The sequence below is a fragment of the Capricornis sumatraensis genome, chromosome 2 (genome assembly GCF_032405125.1).
Source record: "Capricornis sumatraensis isolate serow.1 chromosome 2, serow.2, whole genome shotgun sequence".
In the NCBI taxonomy this organism is placed as follows: Eukaryota; Metazoa; Chordata; class Mammalia; order Artiodactyla; family Bovidae; genus Capricornis; species Capricornis sumatraensis.
In genome coordinates this window covers 50,006,463-50,032,482 of record NC_091070.1, presented here as the reverse complement: position 1 = coordinate 50,032,482, position 26,020 = coordinate 50,006,463, and the positions used below count along the sequence as shown (strand labels likewise).

The 26,020-nt window shown below is 49.4% G+C and overlaps 1 protein-coding gene across 1 annotated transcript in view; it reads right to left on the bottom strand.

Moving 5' to 3' along the window:
- Window positions 1-7,369: 7,369 nt before the first annotated feature.
- CGNL1 (cingulin like 1) overlaps window positions 7,370-26,020 on the bottom strand; it is a 173,582-nt gene continuing 154,931 nt past the window's right edge. The window contains exons 14-19 of the mRNA XM_068962719.1: window positions 24,947-25,036; window positions 14,006-14,089; window positions 12,910-13,034; window positions 11,906-12,014; window positions 11,359-11,522; window positions 7,370-10,294 (exon numbers count right to left, since the gene is read on the bottom strand). Coding sequence (XP_068818820.1) covers window positions 10,159-10,294; window positions 11,359-11,522; window positions 11,906-12,014; window positions 12,910-13,034; window positions 14,006-14,089; window positions 24,947-25,036 — 708 coding nt within the window. The 3' untranslated portion in view covers window positions 7,370-10,158. The remainder of the gene's footprint in view (window positions 10,295-11,358; window positions 11,523-11,905; window positions 12,015-12,909; window positions 13,035-14,005; window positions 14,090-24,946; window positions 25,037-26,020) is intronic.

The window sequence follows — 26,020 nt, the reverse complement described above, 5'->3', positions numbered from 1 at the left end:
GGATGACGGAGGATGCTGTGCGCTCTGTTGTCCAGCAGAGGGAGCCAGTGAGACTGAGTCTTTGTGAGCCTGAAACTAGACAAACCAGAACCACAGGCGACTCAAAATGACATTTCCCAAACAGGCAAATAACTAGGTGATCCCTCAGATCAATACTCTTCAATACTCGTTCAGCATGTGGTGGATAAGGAAGGGGAAAGAGTATCTCCAGGGCAGCATAAGATCTCCTCTCCACCATGGAGGGAAGTAAGCTCAGGATCCCCGAGCCTGGATATCCCAGTTTGGCCAAGCCAAGGCTCTGCCTGGGTTCACCTTTAGGAACAGCTTAGTCTTCAAACCATTGCCCAGTTACGTTCCCATTGGGGATTTCATCCCTCCCCAGGCAACTATTAAGGTCCTGACTTCCCCCCATAATTATGCAGGGAGTGAGGGTCAAAGGGGAATCTTTTCTCTTATTTAAAATGTGAATAAGATATGACCAAATATTAACCACTATTAATTCTTGGTTGTAGGGAACATAACTTTTCAGCAAGATAAACCAGAAGTCCTCAAATGGAAATTCTGAGCCCCGGTGCCATGCCGCTGTATCTCGCCTATTTCTGTCTTTGCCATATTTGATACTCCCTGAGTATCTTCGCTGATGTTGGAAGCCAAGTCACAGGGACTACCTCCACACATGGCCTCTTAACATCTAGAAAGCAGCTCTGGATACACACTGGCAATCCTCCGATGTAATGACCGGGTGATGACCAGCAGGGGGAGCTCGATATCTCCTGCCTACATGCCTATGCCCATCACTGGGGTGGACTAAGCTGGTTATCTCGGGCACAAACTAACCTTTCCATGGGGCCTAGACGGGAAGGCCACATGAGTGTACTAAGCTCATGAGCATTTTGTAGCTTGATTTTAGAATCCGGCAGCAATGAAAAGGACGAAAAATTCTCAACCGCTACAAAGAGGAGGTGGTAGATGGTGAACTATTTGTTTCTGAAAATGAAGCGGGATTAGGAAGCCAAGTACGAATCGGGACCAATACCTGGGTTGTACAAGGAGGCTGCAGACAGGGTGAGGGGAGGCCAGTTCTGTTTTCTAGTTCTTCATTATCTAAATGCCAGGAGATGTCTACCCAGGGAGTGAACAGGGACAGGACCGCCTCCAATGCCAGGAGCCCCAGAGGACCCTGTCCCTCGTCTTCTTCAGATCCTGTTTCCTTGCCTGGCTCTGCAAGGAGCCCCATATCCATGACCAGTGACAGGCCGGGAACCACTGGCACCCGATGGAAGGCAAGGAGGCCAGAGACAGACCAAGCACACCAAGGAGCCGGGCTGGCAGGCGCACCAGCTCCTTTCAGCGGCAGGGGGATATTTAACCGGATACACCTGGTTTATTTTATTTTCTAAGTTCTTTCCTGGAAAACAAGACTGTCCTGGAAGGGCAAGGAGGCCAGGTGGTTGGAACGAGGTTAGCCAGGCTGGCAGCGAGCAGATGGCAGGAGGGGGCTTGCAGACAGGAGTGGACAGGTAGGCTGCTTTCCTTTCACCCAGGCCTGAGTCCAAGCGCAAGTTTGCAACTCAGAGGCCAGGCACTGTGACCACCACCGAACTCCTAGCCCTTGCGCCTAACTGTCCACAGTCAGGGGAGTCAGCAGTGGCTGTTCAGAGGGGCAGCAAGGGAGAAGGGCCAAGGTGTGAGGAAAGCTTGACTGGCAAGAGCAGCAGCAGGGGACGTCATCCCAACCCCACTACCAACTAGTTGGTGACTTAGGACAAGTGACTTCTTGTTCTGCACACACGTTCCCTAACGTGTGAAAGGGGGTAACACCACCTACCTTGCAGGCTGCAGATTAAATCAGATAAAGATTCCTGCCCACGGCAGTCAGCCCAAATGCAGCTTCTACCCTGTTGAGGGATTTCAGATGTTAAGAATCCTTCCCACTGCCCAAAAATAAGGTCCATCCATAGGGCAAACCTGACTATCCTGGGCGGGGCTCAGGAGGGAGGCCCTCTGTCTTGAGTGGATGGAAAGGCACGTGCCTACCACCTCTCCCACTCGGCATACATCACCCCCACCCTAGCTGACACGCCAAGTTAAGAAGGCGGGGAGTCAGCTTCCACAGCCAGAGTCCGACCACTCCAGGGACCAGCTGGGCAGAGGGGTCCCCTTCCCTCACGATGACCTTTGTGAAGGCCCTGTGCCCAGTCCTGAAGCTTCCTGTGCCCAGCAGACTGGCCCCCTCCCTGAATACTGGTCAGACCCTGCACACCAGCAGGGACCCAGAGCCCAGTCCCAACCAGCCCAGTAGAAACCACAGAGGGCAGCCCACTGCTGTCACAGGTTCCCAGATTTCAGCCCAACCACCCTGTACTCTTTAAGGAGCTGCTCTGGGGTGAGGGGTTTCATCAGTGACCACAGTTGATAGTGTCCCACCTAGGACAACCTGCTGATTTCAGGTGGCAAGTGCAGTCTTGAGTGTAAGACTAATATGAAAGGTACATAGTGCAAGAAGACTATTATTGTTACACACCATTCCAGAAGAAGGTTCTCATCCCAAAGTCGTCTGGGGATTGGGAAGGTCAACATTCTCTGAGACGCACCCAAACCCAGGGATTTTCTGGTGTTACCCAAGTCCACCTTGCACACAGCGTGATGGTGGGGAGGCCCAATGACCACCCCAGCACCCCACCAGGTCAGGTCCAGACAAGTTACGTTAGTACAGCACCAAAAAACCATCAGTGGCAAAAACGAGAGATCCAATGATCAAAGTAGGAAGCGGTACCCCTAAGGCTGCTAGAAGAGCAGCTGAGATGCGTGACTAGCCTCTTCCATCAAGTCTGTGGCTTCAGAGGTTGACTGATTTCTCAAAGAAATTGCCCTTTGATGGCAGCACTCAGAGTAGAGGCAGACTGCAGGCTGCTGAGCTGTGCAGACTCACAAACGAAGGGCAGATCTGAAAGAGGAGAATCAAGAGGCCTCAGGAGACCCTAACCCAGGAACACATGGAAGATCTTTGTCCTCCAGGGAGGGGGGTGTGGGTGGGAGGCATCAGAGCTTGCTAGCAGCGAATGTGCAGTCAACACACACTCAGACTCCACTCCCGGCTCTTCCACCAGCCCCCTGCGCCCTGGGTGAGGTCAGTAACTCCCTGTCGGGGCTGCCTCACTTGTCACAAGCACCTGCTCAGGGGGTGGTCAGAAGGATCAAGGAGTCAATAAACGTAAAGGGTTTACCCAGTACATGGCAGGTAAGTGCTGAATACACTTAGCTATAGAATTTTATGTGGAAAACCAGAGGGAAATGGCAGAACTAACTAGAGAGAAGGGCTGGCAAAGCCCAAGAGAACACAAATTTGGTGTTCCATACATATACCAAGGACTTAATATTTGTATCTAATGTCCACTTAGATTAATAAATCATTTTGTAATCAAACTGTAAGCACATAAAGGTCCTAGACTGTACCTTAGACCTTGTATCTGCAGCAGCACCTAGCCCACACTGGCAGGTCCTACTTACTTCAGATGCGACCTATGGGAAAATGCCCAGCGCCACAAGCCTCAGATCCCTTCCCTGCCAACACTTTGGCCTTTCTCATAAAAGCGTTTGTTTACCCAGAAAACCTCTGGAATCATGCTCCCCATCTAGGAGTTGTTGACAATCTGTTGTGAGATTCAGTGAGATTGCTCAGGGTAGGAAACTTGCAAACTTCCCTCACAGAATGGGTTCAGTTCAGTTCAGTTGCTCAGTCGTGTCCAACTCTTCGCGACCCCATGCATCGCAGCACGCCAGGCCTCCCTGTCCATCACCATCTCCCAGAGTTCACCCAGACTCATGTCCATCGAGTCAGTGATGCCATCCAGCCATCTCATCCTCGGTCGTCCCCTTCTCCTCCTGCCCCCAGTCCCTCCCAGTATCAGAATCTTTTCCAATGAGTCAACTCTTCCCATGAGGTGGCCAAAGTACTGGAGTTTCAGCTTTAGCATCAGTCCTTCCAATGAACACCCAGGGCTGATCTCCTTCAGAATGGACTGGTTGGATCTTCTTGCAGTCCAAGGGACTCTCAAGAGTCTTCTCCAACACCACAGTTCAAAAGCATCAATTCTTCGGCACTCAGCTTTCTTCACAGTCTAACTCTCACATCTATACATGACCACAGGAAAAACCATAGCCTTGACTAGACGGACCTTTGTTGGCAAAGTAATGTCTCTGCTTTTGAATATACTATCTAGGTTGGTCATAACTCTCCTTCCAAGGAGTAAGCGTCTTTTAATTTCATGGCTGCAGTCACCATCTGCAGTGATTTTGCAGCCCAAAAAATAAAGTCTGACACTGTTTCCACTGTTTCCCCATCTATTTCCCATGAAGTAAGTGATGGGACCAGATGCCATGATCTTCATTTTCTGAATGTAGAGCTTTAAGCCAATTTTCACTCTCCTCTTTCACTTTCATCAAGAGGCTTTTTAGTTCCTCTTCACTTTCTGCCATAACGGTGGTGTCATCTGCATATCTGAGGTTATCAATATTTCTCCTGGCAAACTTGATTCCAGCTTGTGCTTCTTCCAGCCCAGCATTTCTCATGATGTACTCTGCATGTAAGTTAAATAAGCAGGGTGACAATATACAGCCTTGACATACTCCTTTTCCTATTTGGAACCAGTCTGTTGGTCCATGTCCAGTTCTAACTGTTGCTTCCTGACCTGCATCCAGGTTTCTCAAGAGGCAAGTAAGGTAGGCTGGTATTCCCATCTCTTTCAGAATTTTCCACAGTTGATTGTGATCCACACAGCCAAAGGCTTTGGTGTAGTCAATAAAGCAGAAATAGATGTTTTTCTGAAACTCTCTTGCTTTTTGATGATCCAGCAGATGTTGGCAATTTGATCTCTAGTTCCTCTGCCTTTTCTAAAACCAGCTTGAACATCTGAAGTTCATGGTTCACGCACTGCTGAAGCCTGGCTTGGAGAATTTTGAGCATTACTTTACTAGCGTGTGAGATGAGTGCAATTGTGTGGTAGTTTGAACATTCTTTGGCATTGCCTTTCTTTGGGATTGGAATGAAAACTGACCTTTTCCAGTCCTGTGACCACTGCTGAGTTTTCCAAATTTGTTGGCATATTGAGTGCAGCACGTTCACAGCATCATCTTTCAGGATTTGAAAGAGCTCAACTGGAATTCCATCACCTCCTCTAGCTTTGTTCGTAGTGATGCTAAGGCCCACTTGACTTCACATTCCAAGATGTCTGGCTCTAGATGAGTGATCACACCATCGTGATTATCCGGGTTGTGAAGATCTTTTTTGTACAGTTCTTCTGTGTATTCTTGCCATCTCTTCTTAATATCTTCTGCTTCTGTTAGGTCCATACCATTTCTGTCCTTTATCGAGCCCATCTTTGTGTGAAATGTTCCCTTGGTATCTCTAATTTTCTTGAAGAGATCTCTAGTCTTTCCCATTCGGTTGTTCTCCTCTATTTCTTTGCATTGACCACTGAGGAAGGCTTTCTTATCTGTTCTTGCTAATCTTTGGAACTCTGCATTCAGATGCTTCTTTCCTTTTCTTTGCTTTTCGCTTCTCTTCTTTTCACAGCTACTCGTAAGGCCTCCCCGGACAGCCATTTTGCTTTTTTGCAAGGGGATGGTCTTGCTCCCTGTCTCCTGTACAATGTCACGAACCTCCGTCCATAGTTCATCAGGCACTCTATCAGATCTAGTCCCTTAAATCTATTTCTCACTTCCACTGTATAATCATAAGGGATTTTATTTAGGTCATACCAGAATGGTCTAATGGTTTTCCCTACTTTCTTCAATTTAAGAAGAAATAGAATAGGTATTCTTGTTGAATGTCTCTTGGAAGGGCACTGCCAGTCTTTCCAGCTTTAATGAAGCCAGCATGGGGCACACAGCCCGTGCTCTGCTGCTGAGACAGGCCAGGCCTCAGGTCATACATATGCATGCCCACCATGATTTTCAGTGCAGGTCTGAGAGCAGAACACGTCTGCTGATCCCTCCACCACGCCTGGAATTTCTGGACTCAGGGCTGTTTGGCTGCTGATTGGAACTTGCTGTCGAGGCATTTTCTCCTGCTCTTTGAAAGTTTAGAGCAGAAAGCTTTCTGGTTGATGACCTTCTCCCTAAAGACAGAACCGCTGTAGCCATCCACAGGTTGGAAAGAAGGAATGTTGAGAATGTGGGGGAAGGAGCTGCAAGCCCGAAAGGACTTACTCTCTTTGGCTCTGAGGTCCTGAGTCACACACACCCCTCCCACAGGCCAAACCTAACAGGGTCTCTTATTCCCACCAGGAGGACCCTAGCAGAGAGGCCAAAGAGATTACAGTTTCAAAAGCAACTAGTGCCAAAAGGGTGTCTTTTACCTACCTGTAAATGACAAAATTATACCCCAATAATTCTGATGCTGAAAAAAAAAAAGCAAACAATTTATGCAAAAACTTCAGGACTTTTTAAAATTAGAAATCCCCATTAATATCTGAGATGCTCTGTTTAGTTAGAACAGAGAGAGTCAAGGGCTTCAGGATAGGTGGATGGGCAGGCATCACTGGGGGTGCTGAGGGGGCAGTGGGCACCGCTCTGGGCAGGAAGCAGCAGTTGCCTGTGATGGCACAAAGGGTTTATTGAAGAAACTCCACCGGGGGAAGCAGTGCCAGGAGAACCTGCCAGGCCTGCTGAAGGGCCCCGAGGAACAGCATTGGGCAGCCCTGATCACTTTGGGAACTGGAGGAGGTACAGCCACCCAACAGGCACCACAGCCAGAAGCGCTGCACGGAGGAGGGAGGGGCAAGCACAGCAACACTGCCCTTCACTTGCTCCCCCAGCTGACCCCCGGGGGGGAGCCCCCTGGCCTGCAGGGCTCAGCCTCTAGAGGACAGGGCCAAGCACAGCTCTGAGAGCAGCAGAGCGCAGTGTAGGTCCCTTCCACGCAGAAGTGACTCGTTTCATATAAAAGGGCTGTCAGCCTGCTGTAGATCAAGTGAGATGACGTACACACAGCGATCACAGGAGAACCCACAGTTCAGGAACGAGGGATAAACAGCGGGTGCCTGTTCCTCCTCAGTTATCAACACACTTCCCCTTGTGCCATTTTCTGGAACCGGGCCATCTGGATTTTTCAGACCATCACAGCAATCCGGGTACATTTAATCCTCTGTGTTCCCCCCTCACCCCCTCCCACCCAACTCCCAGCCTGGAATGCCCCAAGTTCCTCTACCTTGAGTACTTTCCAGCCATTCAGCTGGGCTGTTCTTGGCCGATACGGAGCCAAGATCTGGAGAAAACAAGGGAGTCAAAATAACGGGAGAGTCAAGACTCCTGTTGGGCGATATCGTTTATTGAAAGGCAAACTCGCTTTCTCCAGGAGTTCACCTACAGGAGGCAGCTGCCAAGATAATTTCCTCTGTGTGACAAACCAAGGCAATCAAACCAGACCCGCAAGCAGAAACCCAACCCAATAAGCCTATCGGCATCGTCGGATGACACTCAGAAGCAGGAAGAAAATTATAAAGCTATACGATGATTGTCTCCTCAGCACAGCATTTGGCCACAAACTTGTTTATTAAATAAAATATTTTTTTTTCTTTTTAAACTAGCTAAAGGAAATATTCTTGAGTTAGTTCTTAACAAACAGAAAAAAACATATATGTGTACATAAAATCAAAGAACGATAGCATGTCAGAGTTGGCAAGGACCTTGAGCCCTGGTCCTCAGTTCATCCTGCATAGCTTGTTGCTCTGAACACACGTCTCGAGGTCATCCCATCAAGGTCACTGGGCTAAGATGAGCCGGGACTTGAAGACATCTGTCTCAGCTCCGAGGCTGGTGCTCCTTCCAGCTCAGCATCCTGCAAGCGTCCGGCTCCCTGCCAGCCCTATCACAGTGCAGAAGGGCGAGCTGGTTGACACGGGTAGTGTCTCACCTCTAGGGTAAAGATGCAGGACTTCCGAATGGTGAACTCTGTTCTCTTTTCACAGACAGTGTGCTTCTTGCAGACTGCCTCGTGGCTACCGGAAGGAACTGGCCAGAATGAGAGGCAGTAACTTCCTCACAAACCAAGACACAAGCTGACGGGCTCCCAAGGTTCTTGGGCCCCAGCCTTCTCCATCTCCAATCTGTAGGAATGAGGAGTGGGGAGCCTGCTGGGCAGGCTTCTTGGCAAATAGAACAGCGGTGGGAGCAGCGGGGAACTCGCGCCGTGTGAGAGTCGAAGGGCTGCTCCGGGTCCCAGTGAGCCAGTCCACCCTCCACAGGCTTGCTGCGGCCCCCGAGGATGGAGGGGCCCTGGGGCGCATCCGGAGAGGCCCTGCTGTGTTCATCAGCGTACCTGCTGTCTGTCGCCCCCCCATGACAGCACTCCAGGACGGTAGGGACTGTGAGCCTCTGCATTCCCTGCTGTGTTCCCAGTGCCAGGGGCTGGGGTATCGTGGATGTCCAGTAGTATCTGCTAAACGAATGGATGGTTACAGGGAGGCAGGTCTCCACACTCCAGATAAGTAAGCAGAGGCAAGAGGCAGAGCCAGAGGAAGGCTTCGCGCTTCTGCTCTGGGGGCCTCACCCACAGGGGGTGATAACACCTACCCACGCATGGGGGTGACCACTCTGAATCCTGATGCCTGGGCTCTGTGACCTGGGCTCGGCAGGGCACTGAGAGCCCCTTGCTCCCTCCTTTCCCCCACGGCACCTGTCAGGGCGTGCCGGGGCCACACGCTTCGCACGTTCTAGGATGCGTCGAGACACTGTGAGGCAGCCGAACACTCACACGCATACAACTTGCAGGGTACCCTCCCTGGCCATGGGCCTGACCAGCTGTGATTGGACCTGGCCGCTGGGTGTGCCTGGGGACCGCCACAGGAAGCCCAGGAGGAAGTGCCGGATACCCTGCAGGCTCCCAGTGCCTTCCTAAAATTCCATCCCAGGGACCTGGCCTCACCCAGACCTCACCCAGTCCGTTACCCCTGCTTCGGTTGGCCCCTATCCCTCGTCCCAGAAGTGGGAAGGATTCTTCCAGTTTGTGCAGACATTTCTCTCACTTCTGCTTCTTCTCTCCCTCTCCTGACATAAACCTGGGATCCTGCTCAACCCGCCTCTTCTCTACACATCCCCCAGCTTTCAGGAACTTCTCCTCCTTCCTACCTACACCCCTGCACACCTGCTCATCTCCCCTCCTTTCCTCCTTCCCCATCACCCGCCTGCACATCACCTGCCTCTTCCTCAAGTCTAAGCCCGTGAACCTGCTCCCCAAACCCGCCTAGTGCCCACCCACCAACAACTGGTCCAGGGCCTCAGGAGTACAGACTGCAGACCTTCTCTGGGAAGGGGAAGGAAGGAACCAATAAGAAATGAGAGGAAGGTTCCAGCCTCCAGAAACCACATCATTTGTGGAAAAACCTTGCATACAAGTCTCCCCACTCTACCTGCGCAAAAGAAGTGGCAATTAGTGACCGGAATCAACTCAGTGTGGTTCAGAAATCATGACAAAATTCTAGATGAAATAAGCAACCAAGGACCACAGATACAAGTAACCTCAGACTTACCCTCCCCTCCTTCCTTCAGGGAGTTCTTCACTAAGACCACCTGAACTTCTTTTCTCAGGATTAACTGTCCCTCATCCCCTCAACAATTCCTTTTTCCAACTCTGAGGTCCAGAGTGGTCTTTATTCTACCTTCTCCTTCTTGCCTCTGGCTCCATATTATTTAAAAATCTAGTAGCTTTATATTTTTAAAAATAATACTCAATAGACACATGTGAACTTTACAAACAAGCCACCCCATGAAGCCTCTGCAACATTCCAAAATGGAACAGCAGCAGTCTAGGAGAAGGTCTGATTTAAAATATGCACAGTCTACACATCATCCTCTCCCCGACACCAGGGCTACTGAATAGGAACCAGCCTTTGGACCCTTTCTCTTGACAGGGGGACGTGGGGGAGGATCAGCAATGCAGATGGCGTGGCAGACAGCTGTGCAGAGTGGGGCTCCATCCTGCCAAGTGGCCGCAGGCATTGCAACGCATACCCTGCAAGAGCTGCTGCCCAAGCCACCAGAGCTGTGCTACCAGAGAGGTCCTAGGAGGACGTGATGTCAAGAGGAGAAGCCTGGTCTGCAAAGAGGAGGCGATGGCGCTCCCTCTCACGGCTCCCACTGCAGGCCCTGGAAGTGGGCTCAGATCTGGCTGACGACGGTGCTGTCCTTGGGGAAGGTGTAGCTCAGTGGCGCCTCATAGAGGCTCCCCCCATCCGTGCTGAGGTCGTCGTCGTCGTCCACATCATCCAGCACTTTGCTTGGCAGCTTCTTGAGTCTGTAAAACAACAGGAGGCATGTTTCCTGGCCCTGGACTGAGGCTCACTTCAGATCTAGAGGTGAAGGGGTTCAAGGTGCCTGTCTCTCCACCCCAGTGGGCGGCACATGAGCATGTACAGCAACAGGGAGCAAACTGCCCACCTGGTGGCACGGGAGGCTGTTGCTGACGGAGAGCTGGGCAGGGCTGGGTCAAGGTCAGTAGTCCTGATTTTCCCTCCTGCCTCAAGCTCCCACGTGGCTTGGCAGGGTCCAACTGTAAATCCCATCTTAATGTTAAATTTTATCATCCTGTGCACCACGGGTAGTTTGCACTAATTTTTTTAATACTGCATTTTGATTAAGATTTTTGGTGCCCCCTTATATATTGCCTCCTAATGCCAACCTGGGGCTGGATTCTTGATAGACATGCCGTGTTTACAGGATTCTCAACAGGCTCTTCTGTGCATTTATGAGAGAAGTGCCTGGGCAGCTGGCAAGAAGCCTCCGGTCACCATCAGCCTCCAGGAAAAGCCCAGCTTTATGAACGAGGATGAACATAAACTCACCCCTCACTCCAATGCCCTAAGCTGTGACCCTGAGGCAAGGAAAGCAATGTTCCCCCACTCCCCATTAAACCCCTATCCTTCTGCTGTGCCCAGGGAGCTTAAGACAGCAGCTCTTTCCAGAAACCAGGCTTGGGATATCCTAGTCCTCCTGAGAACAGGAACCCACAGCTTCATCTCCTTTCTCCCTAACCCAAGCAACCTAAGGGCTGGCCCAGGAGCTCCTCTCTACAGGGTGGTGTGAGCCGGTCTGACCTGTTCTGAGCCTCCGTTTCCCTTTTCGGACGGCAAGGATAATACCTGCCTGCTGACACCGGGCAATGGTATGAGGATGACACACGTGATGCCTACTGAGTGCATGGGGTGAATGGAGTGGATGCAGCCACTGGCATCTCTAGGACGGGATGACCCCAGAGTGGCCGCGGTGGCCGGAGATGACAGGAGAGGCTCTGAAGGCCTCGTGCTCCCCTCACACATCGGGGCTGTCACAGCCCCTGGGGGCATCGACACACTTGCCCACCTTAAGCCCTTCTTCATGGAGTTGAGCTGGCCCTGCAGCTGCTCATTCACGTCCATCTGCTCCTCCAGCTCCCTCTGTAGCTTCTTCTTCGAACTTTCCAGCCTGTCGATTTCCTCCTCGGCCTCCTCCACCTGTCGCTTCATTGCCTTCAAGCGCAAGCTCAACTGCAAGGGTGGTGGGGGGGTGGCCAGAGTCAGGGGAAGGGCAGGCTGTGAGCTAGCGGGTCGCCCAGCGCAGCAAGAAAAGGCCAGGGGTCCAGACCCCTTCTCTTCAAGCGACAAGATACGGCAAAGTGGGAAACAGGCCTCTTGCGAAAGTGGAGGCAAGACTCTAAGACAGAAAATCCCACTTTTTCAAAGCCAAGTTCAGGGTCTAAAGTTTGCTGAAGTGGGCTTTAAAGGCCCCATTCCATGCCGTAAGGGGTGGAGTGGAAAGAGAAGACTCGGTCCACTCAACTTCACCACTTGTCCATCCTCTGAGCCCTCCCCTCTGTCTGGCTTCCCCAGCCCACATTAAATCTCAAAAGAACTCGCAGAGGGTCCCCCACCTGGTCCTTCTGATCCGTCAGTGACAGGTGCTCATCGTCCACCTGCATTACCAGCTCCTTCACCTTCCGCTCCAGCCGGCGGTTGCTCAGTTGGAGGCTGGCCCGGTCCCTGGAAGGGCAGAACAGAAGACAGTCTCGTCCCAGTCCCACAGACAGCCAGCCCCGGGCTGCGTGGTAGACGTGGGCTTAGTTAGGGTGAGGGAGACTCACAACGTACAGGAGGAAAGCGCTGCACAATGGACAGAGGAGGCAACAGGGGCTCTGAGAGGGGAGTGACTGCCTGAGGCTGCAGAGCCCGAGAGAGGCTGAGCTGGGGTCAGACCTGCCCTGAGTTCTCCCAGTACCAGGCTTCACTTGGTAAGGCAGAGATTCACAGACTGCCAGGCTGTCAGTGTTTGGGGTGTACTGCCCTGACCCAGTCCCTAAAGTCTCACTGAAAATGGATAATGTAAAGTGCTCTACACACACATACACACAGAGACACACACAACTCCTAGGAAGGTGAGGGGCCGTTAGTAAGAGTTGAGGAGCTGGCCCTTGGGCCCTGGTCCAAGGACAAGCTGCAGAAGATCATGGGGCAGGAGAGGGTGTGGTCGTTCCTGTGGCCAGCTCTGGCAGACGGCCACTTGGCCTCTGCTCCGATACACCCAGCCCCTTAAGCACAGTCAGCCCCCTTTCATCTAATTCAGCTCTCTCTCATTAACTAACGAGGCAGCCTGCCTTATTTAAGGTGGGGAGAAAGGAACAACCAAGAGTTGAGCAGTGGGGGTCCCAAGTCTTAGTCCTGCTGCAACAATATCCTTCCAGGCTACCTTCAAGTTACTTACTTGGTGGGCCTCAATTTTCTCATCTACAAAATGGAAACTATTTTCCAGCAAGGCTGTATTTGCCCTGCCTTCCTCACAGGCTTAGGAGGATGGGCAGAGATACAGGGGTAAAAGCACTCTGTAACGTGATGCCCAGTGCCCAGCAGGGCCTGTGCACCAGGGCTGGAGCTGGCTCACCTCTCCTCGCTCTCCAGACGGTCCTCCAGCTCTGCGATCCTGGCCTCCATCTGCACCACCAGGCCCTCTTTGCTGGACCTGTAGGAACCTTCCAGGTGGATAATCCGGCTCTTTAAGTCCTTGTTCTGGAATCAGACAGGGAGACCATGAGGGGCTGTGTCTACCACACCCTCTGTGTGGAGCAGAGGGCGGGCAAGTGTGTGGTCAGGGATTGGGGTAAGCCTGCTTTCCATCTTCAGATGAGTGGTGCTGGGAGACCTGGGGATGTTTCCAGGAAAAAGATTTGCGCTCGTGTCCTGACAAGCTGAAAGAAGGGGTTCTATCACATTCCTTACAAGCCTGAGTGAAATCTCTGGCATGTCCTAAGTCTCCTGGATAACAGACAAATGATCCTGACCTTGGCCTTTTATAAACCTACTGGTATGGAACAAGAGAAATAGGCTCCTTCAAAAATATCATATGTCATATTCAGTGAAGAACTTACATGAATGGCATGTTAAAGATACAATGATTCATATAAGATTTGTTACCAACACGTGCATTGGATGTGGTTTTTGTTTTTTGAACAAAAAACAAAAGGACACTGGTTTTTGTTTTTTGGCTTTTAAAATTTATTTGGCTGCAACAGGTCTTAGTTTAGTTGCAGTACGCAGGACCTTTGCTCTTTAGCTGTGGCATGGAAACTCTTAGTTCCAGCATACAGGATCTAGTTCCCTAACCAGGCATCGAACCCGGGGCCCTTGCACTGGGAGTGAGGCATCTTAGCCACTGGACTGCCAGGGAAGTCTCAACACTTTATTTTTCTCTTTTGATTTGATTTAGCCTTCTTTAGGATCTAGAAAACAACACTTGCAATTCTACTTCTCCGCAGCTGCTAAACTTACAGGCACATTTAAAATTACTGGGAAAAAATAAAAATAAAAAAATAAAATTACTGGGAATAACCTTTCTGGAAAAGGCCTTAGAAAAACCTCTACCTCTCAAATGAGTTATGCTCCAGAGTTCTTGGGCGTGCTGTGCAAAGAAGGCTCAGCCACGGGGCTCTAGTCCAAAGCCACGAGGAGGGTCGGGGGCTCGTGGGGCCAGCTGCCCTCACCTGTCTCTCCAGAGAAATCTTGTCACACTCCAAGTCTTGCTTCATGGCTCGCTCCTGAAGCAGCTCACTCCGCATCTGCTCCATCTGCACCACGGAGAGCAAAAGCCCAGAGGTCAGCAGGGTGGTTCCTGTAGCCTCTGTGCTGAAACGGTTCCCAGCTACGAATTCCAACAACCAGGTCAGCTCTTTTTCGTGACAGGGGTCCCCTATCTTCTCCTCTTAAATACTGGAGCTGTTTTTTAGATATTCTCGAGTTCTCAGTGATTGCAATGATAATGATACAAATAACAATAATAGTTACAGTTAACCCTGCCATTATAGGTTGAATTGTGTCCCCTCCAAAAAAGATATATTAAAGTCCTAAAACCCCAAGAACCGCAGATGCGACCTTAGTTAGAAGTACCATCTTCACAGAAGTAATCAAGTTAAAAACTGAGGTCATTAGGGTGACCTCTAATCAAGTATAACCCAGGTCCATGTTAAAAGGGGAAATTTGAATGCAGAGACAGACATGCACAGAGGAAAGACAGAGACACAGGGTGGAGTGAGGCATCTACAAGGCAAGGAGCACCAAAGCTCATCTGCAAAATGCCGGAAGAAAGGAAGTGCTCTCCTACAGGTCTGCAGGAAACGTGGCCTCAGACTTCTGGCCTCAGGAACTTAAGAAAACATATTTTTGTTGCTCCAGGCCACCTACTTTACGGTACTTGGTTACAGCAGCCCTTGAGAGCTGCTACCCCTGCTCAGCACTCCAAGCGCACTTATCCTATGATATTCCTAGGTTATATGCACAACCCTACGACGTACATACTAGCATCTCTGCTCAGGACATCAGGGCTTGGAGAAGCTAACCGACTTGGTTGGTGATCAACCACCCCAGCTTGCCCAGGACTGAGGATATGCTCAGGACGTGTGACTTTGAATGCTAAAACTGGAGGAGTTCTGGGCAAACTGGGGAAAGTCAGTCACCCAGCTTGCCAGGCATCAACACAACCAGAAACGGGGAGCCAGGATTGCCTAGAGCTCCTGACTGCTATATTACAAGTTCAAGCTTCGGCAGAGGCTTCCATAGCTAGCATGTCTCAGACACTGCAAGATTCCTCCCTTTTTAAGCCAGGATCAGAGGTCAGCAAGAACACTCCAGGTGCCCTGGCAAAGCCTAGGCCTTCCCAAGGATTTCTCCTATATTAATAGGAAACAAACCTCTCAGAGCAGCATCTGGTAAGAAATCCCATTGCTGCCTGTGGGTATCTCCATGCCCCACCCCCAGAATGCCTTCAGCAACAGTGAAAAATGCTCTTCAGAAGCAGAGGCCCCATAGTCTTTTCCCAGGACCATCCAGCAGAGGGCGGAATGGAAAAGCCCAGAGAACTAAGAAAGTGAGCCAGGAAAATAAAACTGTCTGTTCCTTCTTTGCCTTTAGGTTCAAGGCAAAGGAGAAAAGGCAAGATATACCCATTTGAATGCAGAGTTCCAAAGAGCAGCAAGGAGAGATAAGAAAGCCTTCCTCAGTGATCAATGCAAAGAAATAAAGGAAAACAACAGAATGGGAAAGACTAGAGATCTCTTCAAGAAAGTCAGAAATACAAAGGCAACAACACTTCATGCAAAGATGGGCACAATAAAGGAAAGAAATGGTATGGACCTAACAGAAGCAGAAGACATTAAAAAGAGGTGGCAAGAATACACAGAAGAACTGTACAAAAAAGATCTTTATGACCAGGATAATCACGATAGTGTGATCACTCACCTAAAGCCAGACATCCTGGAATGCAAAGTCAAGTGAGCCTTAGGAAGCATCGCTAAGAACAAAGCCAGTGGAGGTGATGGAATTCCAGTTGAGTTATTTCAAATCTTAAAAGATGATGCTGTGAAAGTGCTGCACTCAATATGCCAGCAAATTTGGAAAACTCAGCAGTGGTCACAGGACTGGAAAAGGTCAGTTTTCATTCCAGTCCCAAAGAAGGGCAATGCCAAAGAATGTTCAAACTACCGCACAATTGCACTCATCTCACATGCTAGCAAAGTAATGCTCAAAATCCTCCAAGCCAGGCTTCAACAGTACATGAATACATGAACTGTGAACTTCCAGATGTTCAAGCTGGATTTAGAAAAGGCAGAGGAACCAAAGATCAAATTGGTAACATCTGTTGGATCATCAAAAAAGCAAGAGGGTTCCAGAAAAACATCTACTTCTGCTTTATTGACTACACCAAAGCCTTTGACTGTGTGGATCACAACAAACTGTGGAAAATTCTTCAAAAGATGGGAGTATCAGACCACCCGACCTGCCTCCTGAGAAATCTGTATGCAGGTTAAGAAGCAACAGTTAAAAATGGACATGAAACAACAGACTGGTTCCAAATCAGGAAAGGAGTACATCAAGGCTGTACTATTACTCTGCTTATTTAACTTATATTCAGAGTACATCATGCAAAATGCTGGATTGGATGAAGCACAAGCTGGAATCAAGATTGCCAGGAGAAATATAAGATATGCAGATGACACCACCCTTATGGCAGAAAGTGAAGAACTAAAGAGCCTCTTGATGAATGTGAAAGAGGAGAGTGAAAAAGATGGCTTAAAACTCAACATTCAGAAAACTAAGATCATGACATCTGGTCCCATCATTTCATGGGAAATAGATGGGGAAACAATGGAAACAGTGACAGATTTTATTTTTTCAGGCTCCAAAATCAATGCAGATGGTGATTGCAGCCATGAAATTAAAAGACACTTGCTCCTTGCAAGAGAAGCTATGACCAACCTAGACAGCATATTAAAAAGTAGAGACATTACTTTGTCAGCAAAGGTCTGTCTAGTCAAAGCTATGGTTTTTCCAGTAGTCATGTATGGATATGAGAGTTGGACTATAAAGAAAGCTGAGCACTGAAGAATTGATGCTTTTGAACTGTGGTGTTAGAGAAGACTCTTGAGAGTCCCTTGGACTGCAAGGAGATCCAACCAGTCCATCCTAAAGGAAATCAGTCCTGAATATTCATTGGAAGGACTAATGCTGAAGTTGAAACTCCAATACTTTGGCCACCTGATGGGAAGAACTGACTCATCAGAACAGACTCTGATGCTGGGAAAGACTGAGGGCAGGAGAAGGGGACAACAGAGGATGAGATGGTTGGATGGCATCACCAACTCGATGGACCTGAATTTAAGCAAGCTCCAGGAGTTGGTGATGGACAGTGAAGCCTGACGTGCTGCAGTCCATGGGGTCACAGAGTCGGACGCGACTGAGCGACTGAACTGAACTGTTCCTTCTTAGGGCTTCCCTGGTGGCTCAGCAGTAAAGAATTTACCTGCCAATGCGGGAGACACAGGTTTGATCCCTGGGTTGGGAAGATCCCCTGGAGAGAAAGAAATGCAACCCACTCCAGCGTTCTTGCCTGGAAAATTCACGGACAGAGGAGCCTGGTGGGATGGGGTCACAAGGAATTGACCATGAATGAGCGACTGACACTTTCTTACTTTCCATCTTAAGGTTGGCCCAGGTAAGAGGTGTGTACACAGGAGTCTCCAGAGGGCTGGGGAGCACCTGTAACAGCCCCACTCTGCCTGGCTTTGACTTGGATTTTCACCTTCTGTACAAACACCCTAGTGATAAGCACATCCCTTCCCTGCCATCCACCAGGAGGGCAAGACCAGGGGGTCCTGGGAATAATGAAGGGAGGTGCCACCATGACAGGCTGGGCTTGTAGTTCCCTCTGTCCCGACCACGGAGCATGCAGGAAACAACAAGCAGAGTGGTGCAGCTGGCCCAGAGTGGGTGACGGAGCAATAAGAAAGACGGAGGCTGGCGATGGGCAGGACTGGGGAGTGGAGAGCTCGCACCACTGCAGGAAACTGGGACCCTGCCCACAGGGTCCAAAAGGCCACATTTTTTGCATTTTTTGACTGGCAGGCTTCTAAGTCACAGGGGTTCAGAACTGTACAGCAGAGCACATGGAGGTCCTCTGCCATCATCCGTGTAACAGAAGGAGCAGGGCAAGAACCCAGGCGGTGCCTACTCACAGCCTACTACCCCACCTGCTCAGGCTCTCCGGACTGATGCAGTGAAAAGGCTTCAAGCAGACTTAGGGTTTAGATACTGCTCTCATATAAAACCAAGGCCGCGGAGGCACCTGGTCTCCTTAGGGCATCCTCAAATGCAGTGGGGGAAAAAAAATGCCAGCCACACAAAGGTCAGCAGTCAGTGTGCGTAGACGCCTCCCTCGGACCCACGACCCCTGCCTGGCCCCAGGGCACTCGGAAATCACATGCTGTGGAGAACACCTGGAGACTCCAGTCACTGCTCTCTGAGCACCACGGCCGCAGGTAATGGATGCAGCCTCAAGCACCCCTGGCCCCCAGCAAGGCTGTGAACCAGCCAACACCACCACGGAGGCCCATCGGCGCGGCTGGGCCACGGGCCCGCGATGTGCCTCCGAGGGGAAACTGTTCTGTTCACGCCCGCTGGGCAGAGGCCAGGACCTCAGTGAGGACACGGTTAAACTTTCACTGCAATGGGAAGTGATTACACAGACAGGCTGCAGTGGTCCAGCTTCTCTCCTGGCTCTGCATCCACCTACGTGTGACCTTGGTCGTCTCACCTCTGGGATGTGGACTCCACATTTCTAATCACAGAAGCTACACAAGATGGCCTGTAAGGCCCTTGGAGCTGGCCTCTATCCTGAAAGCATGTTTGGGGCCCCCATCTCACTGTAGGGTGCTGGGTGGCTCAGGCCCCACCTCCATCCTCCAGCTCCAGAAGCCAGCCCATCTCTCCAGACCTTTGGGAGTGTCCCCAGAAAAGACTCACTCTATCAAGGTGAGAGGGAAGGTGTGTCTGTGAACACACATGGTTGTGAGCTGGTGGAGGGGTGGTCTTGGAATGATGGGGTGGGTCCACCTGTTCATTCAGGCTGGACATCATGACAGACAGTCCCTGACCTCACAGGCAGACATTACAATCCCCATTTCCCAGGAGGAGGTTCAGGACTGGTGGGAGCAGTTTTCGGTTAAAAGCCTGGAGGACCAGGTCCCTCAGTGAAGGACAAAATCTAGGAGAAGGAAGAGTTTGGGGGATGGGGTGGGGTCCTTCGGAGCCTAAAAGGAAGAAGCACCTCGTGCAGTGTGAGGCAGGGAAGCACCGAGGAGTGATTGGAAGATTGCCGAGGGGTCCACAGCACGGGCCCCGGCTGGGCTTCAGGACAAACGCCACAACTTCAAGCAGCAGCCACTGGCCAAAGTCCTGCTCCCTCTGTGCTACTGACCGGAAATTCTGGACTCTGCAGGAAACAAGGCCTCCTGGTACAGATAGGCACTCAGGAACCAGCATCCTGGAGGTTCCCCACAGATCAAGACCTCCCTGGAGCGCCCCAGCAAATGTGACTCTCCATTATTCAGACTCCACGACATCCCCTCAAAAGATGGCTACTCAAATAAAAGTGCAAAATAAATCGGAGTGAAGAGTAGGAAGGAATAGATTTGAGGCTGTAAAGCAGTTACTGTCACCAGACAGTCAATTTTCCTTCCATCTTTTAGAAATCAAGGCTTTTGGCAAACATGACAGGCTTCCTTCAGCTCTTCAGAAAGAAGCACCGGACACTAAACTCTAAACTAAACATACCACGCGGAGCCTTACATGCAGAACTCCTCATGATATTACAGACAGCACCCCCAAGGACAGGTTCCACCATAAACCACAAGTGTTTTAGCTGCGCTCCTCACTACAGTGATCACCAGGGCAGGACCTGAATATTCTAAATCAGATCCTTCCTACCCTGAATCCACATTGTGCTCTTTGCTCAGTCATGTCCAACTCTTTGCAGCCCCATGGACTGTAGCCCACCAGCTCCTCTGTCCATGGAATTTTTCAGGCAACAATATTGGAGTGGGTTGCTATTCCCTTCTCCAGGGGATCTTCCCAATCCAGGGATCGAACTCACCCCTCCTGCACTGCAGGCAGATTCTTTACTACTATGTCACCGGGTAAGTCCCAAGCCCACACTGGCAACAATTAAAGAGAGACAGAGAAAGAAAGAGAGAAATGCTCTCTGGCTTAGCCTGCTTCCTCCTTTGGAACAGGGAAGTGAATCAGAGGCTGGGAAAACATTTCTCTATATAAGCATAGCGCTTCATGTGCTGTCTACCCTTCAATCATATTAAATACACTGAACAAAAACTTTCCAGTGAAATCAAAAACAGAACAGGAGCTGAAGGCAACAGTTTATCACAGCTGGACTGGAAGAAAGCTAAACCCTGATCACGCTGGTCGGAAGTAACAGTGTCAGATTCCAATGGGTTTGTGTCAGAGGCCCTCGTGACCTGAGCCAGCTCTCAGGATTAGAAGCAGCTGCCTTCTGGGTTAATGAAAAGCCAGAGACATTTATGATGGCTAATAATAATATTTAACCCCATCACCTGTGTTTACCTTTGGGCTGTAAAGGGCTTGCTGCACACACACTCTTACCTAGTACTAAAAATGATACTAAATCACGAGAAAGGAAAATTATTATTAAGCAACTGTACACAGTGGGCTTTTGAGCAGCCTCTACAGTAGGAGGCAGTTCTGAGACCAGGATCATTTTAATTAAAGGAAAAAAGAAAGAAAGAAATCCCATTCTGATCTTTCACTCACTGACTGCAAAGGAGCCGTATTTCCCAGGCCCATATTCCAGTGACTGCAACCCTCTGGTGCAGACGGAGCAGCAGGTGTGAGCTGGCCACTCAGGAGCTGTTCCCGAACATGACTGAAGAAGCCCATGCCTTTATCTACCAGGACTTATCCTGAAGTTGCCAAGGCAACAGGGCAGCCCTCGAGCTAGTCCTCTCCCTCTTGCCTGCTGGCCACTTGGGTTGAACAAATGCTCTTTCCTCTAGGCTGGGTTATCTTGGCCTCCAAGGCCTAGAGAACACCTTTCTATCTAGGCCCCACTCTACTGTTGACTGCTGCCCTCAGCCACCAGTAACCACACGGCAGTGCCTGGGGACCCAGAACATCAGCCTCTGGGTCACCTTTAAAACACCAAGCTGGGCCATCTCATTTCTGGACACAGGAGAGTCAGGAGAGGGACAGGTGTACATAAATCCTCACTTATATTAAGAGACAGTGTGGCGTTATTTTTCACTTGGGAATAGAGACCCAAACATTTGGGGTTTTTCTATACTACCCTCACCCACCCACTGCCAGGATGATGGCAGCAGGTGGGAGGTAGTGGGCTTTGAAATCAAGTCGTGGCTCCATACCTTTTTAAAGGTCTTGAGTCCCTATGCAGCCACTTAACCTTGTAAGCCCTGAAAACAAGAGAAAGCATGCAAGTCCCAGGCTCAGTGCCCAGCACCCGAGGAACCCCCAATAAGGACGGAAAATGTCATAAACAGAACCAAGGTTTTGGAGGAAGGAGAGGAAAAGAGATTTTTCTGGATTTAAACAAACCAAAAACCAGTAAAGCACCCACTATTGTATTCAAATTTCCTTCAACTTTAAGAATATCCTGAGCACGTATTGAAAAGGAAGGCTTCAGAAGGCCTGGGAACTTACAAATAATGTTGGCAGCATTTACTGAGCATCAGATGTAAGCATGAGAAACTGCAAACAAAAAGATGAGAAGGACAGAATGTTTGGTCTCACAGCCCCCTCTCCTGTCCTCTGTCCCTGGGAACAGCCCAGTTGAGGCTTCTGCATTCAGTTGAGGCTCCTGCCCATCCTCCCATCCGCTTGGAGCACACGCTGTGTGCTTCACTGTTCTGCTCAACAACCTTCCAAGGCTCCCCTCTGCCTTCAGGATATGCAGTCCTTTCAAATCCTTCAAGCTGCCTCTTCTGTTATTGCCTTACGGAAACTGGAAACCTAACCAAACACAGCAGTCCATTTGGTGCCCCTCAAAACAGATCCTCCCACTCAATCTTTACTCATCCACTCCATTCTATCTAGGATTCACTTCCCATTCCTTTGGTAGTTTGTCCAAAACCTACTGTATCTTCAAAGCCAGGTCTTGGGCAGCCTTCCTCTAAGAACTCCCACAGTCACCTGCGCTATGACGGTCTTTCCTCCTTCGCTGCCTGGCCCCTTCCCTTGGCATATAGTTATCTGCTGCTTTTTCTAGATGATTTCCCACTGTTTAGGCATGCCTCTCCTCAAACCCCAGCACCTCAAGGATAGAGGCTACTCTCAACAACCCTGGAGCCTGGCCTCAGGGCTATGCATAGTGGGCGTCCATCCCATTCTGCCCACACTGCTAGACAGAACTCTGCCTTAGGAGTCAGCCATGTGCCCTAGCTAGATCACAGGTATCTCTGGGCCTTGCCCCTCTATTACACAGAAAGTCTGGGGAAATGAACCAGGGAGGTCATTGTCAGATCAAAGATTCTGCAAATTCTGGAGTCCTGCCCCAAGGCCACAGAAGTGACGCCCAGAACCAAGGTCACCTTTGAACCTGACTGAGCCCATCTGTAACCATTGCCAAAAGCTCCCAGATCATCACCAGCAGGCTTCCTGACCCTAAATTAGGCAAAAATGCTCACCCTAGTACTCGCCCTATGGCACCTTAACCAACACCTAGTACCACCCTCCCAGCAGGAATTGCCTTGAAGCTATATCCACTGGCTACACTGCTCTAACAGCATCCTGTCGACTCTCCCTGGCCTGTCAGGAGTTGGCCCACTGTGCTTGCAGCACCCTTATTATCTCTGTTCTTTGTTTTTAATAAACCCATTCCCTTCTGAAATGCTCAGTGTCTGGAAACTCTTTTCCAACCTGCGCTCAGACAGCCACAACATAAATGGGGTAGGCCACTCACTATAATTGCTGGGAAAATCTCTTTGTAGCTTTTCCACTTAAGCCCTATAACTAAGATGAGGAAAAATAACGGGAGATGTTCAGACGAAGCAAAGATTGAGAAGAGGCACTTGTGAGCAGGCAGAGATTAAGTAGAGGGAAGAAGTTCAATCTTTGACTTTCTAATTTTAAGGAGACCAAGTTCCAAAACAAAGCTCCCCAGACCTTCCTGTTTCAGGGCTGTTGCGGAGCGTCCAGAGCCAGTGCTGTAAGTCAGGCTGGAGACAACAGACAGGCGCCATTTCCTGTTCTTCAGGGGACACTTCCTGTGAAGGAGCTGTCACAGAGCTGCGTTTGAGGGGCGGAGGAGAAGTCTTAGGTTTAGAACTTTCCCATTCTCTCATTCTGGCAGAAAGGCACCAGCCCATCCCTAGAATTTAACCTACATGGACTGAAATGGTTTCAGAATCAAGGCCCCCTCATCTACACCCACAGCCCTTCCTTGGACCTTTAAGAGGCAGGAAGCAAGCCTCAGATTCTCACCTTGACTTTGAGAGAGAAGGAAATGGTCTCCTGTAAGGCAGGTATCTTTAATCAACCCATTCTCTACCCTTCCTCACAAATCCAAAGGCAGCATAGACCAGGAGAGAACTCCCATCAGGAGGCCTCACTTGTCTCAGGGGTTTGTTTTCCTGTTTCAGTAACCCCTACATCAGTTTGAACATAACCCTCAGTCTCTCCACTTTAACAGACACCGGGCTTTACCCTCCCTACCCCAGAGACGGCAGTGAGAACAAAGAGAAATGATGAAAATAGAACAAATATTGCAAAAAGACTAGAGACATCTGTGAAACCCATCTTTGCAAGGACATAAACACAGACCCGGGGAGAGAAGAAAAGAATTAAAGGGTGACTCAGGCACTTAATTTTATAAAATCCTCTCACAGCATTTCAATGTCAGAATTCAGAAAGACTTCAGAAATCTCCTGGACAAACAGTCTCATTTGTCTGGATCTTAGAAGCTTCACTCAGAGAGGCTGGGGCTTCCTTATAGCTACATGAGGTCAGTGCAGGAGGCTGAACAGGGATTCTTTTCCATAAAACAAGTAGGTTCCCTCTATGTCCTCCCCAGGCTTGCTTTAGGTTCACAGCTCAGGGAAAATACTTTCAACTTTGACCAGATCACAGAGAGCAGTTCCATTCTCCATGAACCATACTGGGAGGAAAGAGAAGAGGCTAAAATAAACGGATTTGAGTGAGGAGCTTCGTTAGGGTTGGGCCACCAGCTGAGCCAAGGGAGGCAACCACCTCTGGTTCAGTTTGTCTGATATTTGGGGGCTGCAAGGCTGTTTTAAGCGCCTGGTGACATGAATCTGAGCAAACTTCAGAAGACGGTGGAGGACAGAGGAGCCTGGCATGCTGCAGTCCAGGCGGTCGCAAAGAGTTGGACACAACTGAGAGGCTGACCACCAACAGCAAACAATGATGGATGACATACTCCTAGGCCTACCGCTCCCTAGTGACGCAACACCCCATCCCCAGGATGCAACTGAGGCACTCTGAACCTTTATTAAAAAACAGAAACAAACCCCCAAAACCTTGGGATCATACCAAGTGTAGTTCGGAAAATCAGTTCCATTATCTACAGTGTGAGGAAAGTGCGAACTGTCCCTGGCTGCCTCCCAGTGTTCCTGGAAGGATCAGGTATCAATGCAACTCCTGCCGATTGAAAACTGCAAAAATCACTCACTTGCACGGCACTGTTACTATGCTATGAATGCCTCACAGATGTATGCACTGCTAACTCATTGGCAAAGTTCTTAAAGGAACAGGCTGCATCGTATCATTTACTTCCAATGGCACTAATACAGTGGTGGCCATCAAATTTCATACAATTGCTTGCTGAACTCATGATTCTTCGAGCCTCAGCTCTAAAAGCACTTTGCCTGTTGTGACTGAGAGACTGTTTTCCATAGCCACTCTGGAAACTTTCATTCTACACACTTTACGGTATATATTTCACCTCCCTTGTAGTGGTTTGCCCCATCTTCCATCATTTCCATAAGCCATGGACTCTCTCCCCCTCCACCAGCCAAATCCTCAGGGTTAACCTTTCACATTTCCTTTTCCATGCAGGATGATCCACGCATCACTCAGCGACAGAACAGTACCTGTTCCCTGCTCCGGGTGATCCTCTCAGACAGCAAATCCGAGTTGTTTCTTTCTTCTTCCAGCTCCATCTCCAGTTGAGACACCTTGTCCTAAGGAAGAAGTTACAAACACAGCCTACTTAACTTGCACTGACCAAGTTTTTAGGAGCAAGGACTGCCCTGCCTTGCACAATACCACAGGGACATCAGAGCTGAGCAACATGAATTAGAGTTTGGCAAAAGGATGTGTCTTTTTCTCATACTGTCCAAAGCATATCTTTTAAAACCTGTTTTATTGCTTTTATAATGTAATTGTGCATCTAGAAAACACATAAAAGGAGAAAAAAAACTGCCCCACTGAGGATATTTTATATTTCCTTCAAGTCTTTTTTTTTCTTTATGAATCATTAATTTTACATAGATCTACCTAAGTCTAACAGGCATATGTTACCTGTTAAAAGACAATGTGGAAACCAGGATACCATCCAAGGCACTCTTCTCTAAATACTATAAACTATGGACAATGTTCTCTTTTTTCCCTCAATTGTATGTGAGTTTATTTCCAATCTAATTTCCAGTTCTCCAGCTTATTACCAAAATACCCAACAACTTTCTCTGGGACGCTTTTGAGATAAATGCCAGAAACCCTGAGTGTATCAGGACAATGTTCTTCCTCTTTCCTGCTCAGGGTTTCTAAGACCTTCACAGGAATAGAGTCTGAAGCAGGCTTTCGCATCTGCCTTTTCCTTCTAGGAACCTCATAAAGGATGGTGTAGTCCCAAGTCCCCAGCAGAGTAACATAAAGACAGTGTTGGCCCATTCTGCTAAACCACCCACCATACAAAGAAACAGTTATTTCTGTCTTCCTTGCAGGCTCCTAAGTTAAACACCACTGAACGTTAAGAGAAAAGCACTTCAAATTAGCTTTGTGTACAAAAAAAAAAAGGCTTCAAACACAAACCACCCCACCTAGAATGGGGGAGGCTGTGGGGTTGGTCCATGCATTTCTCCTGTCACCCTCCAATGTGTCATACATCCAGATTAAGTCGGAGCCATGAGGCAGGCACACTAAAAGCAATCAGCATTTTAAGTTTT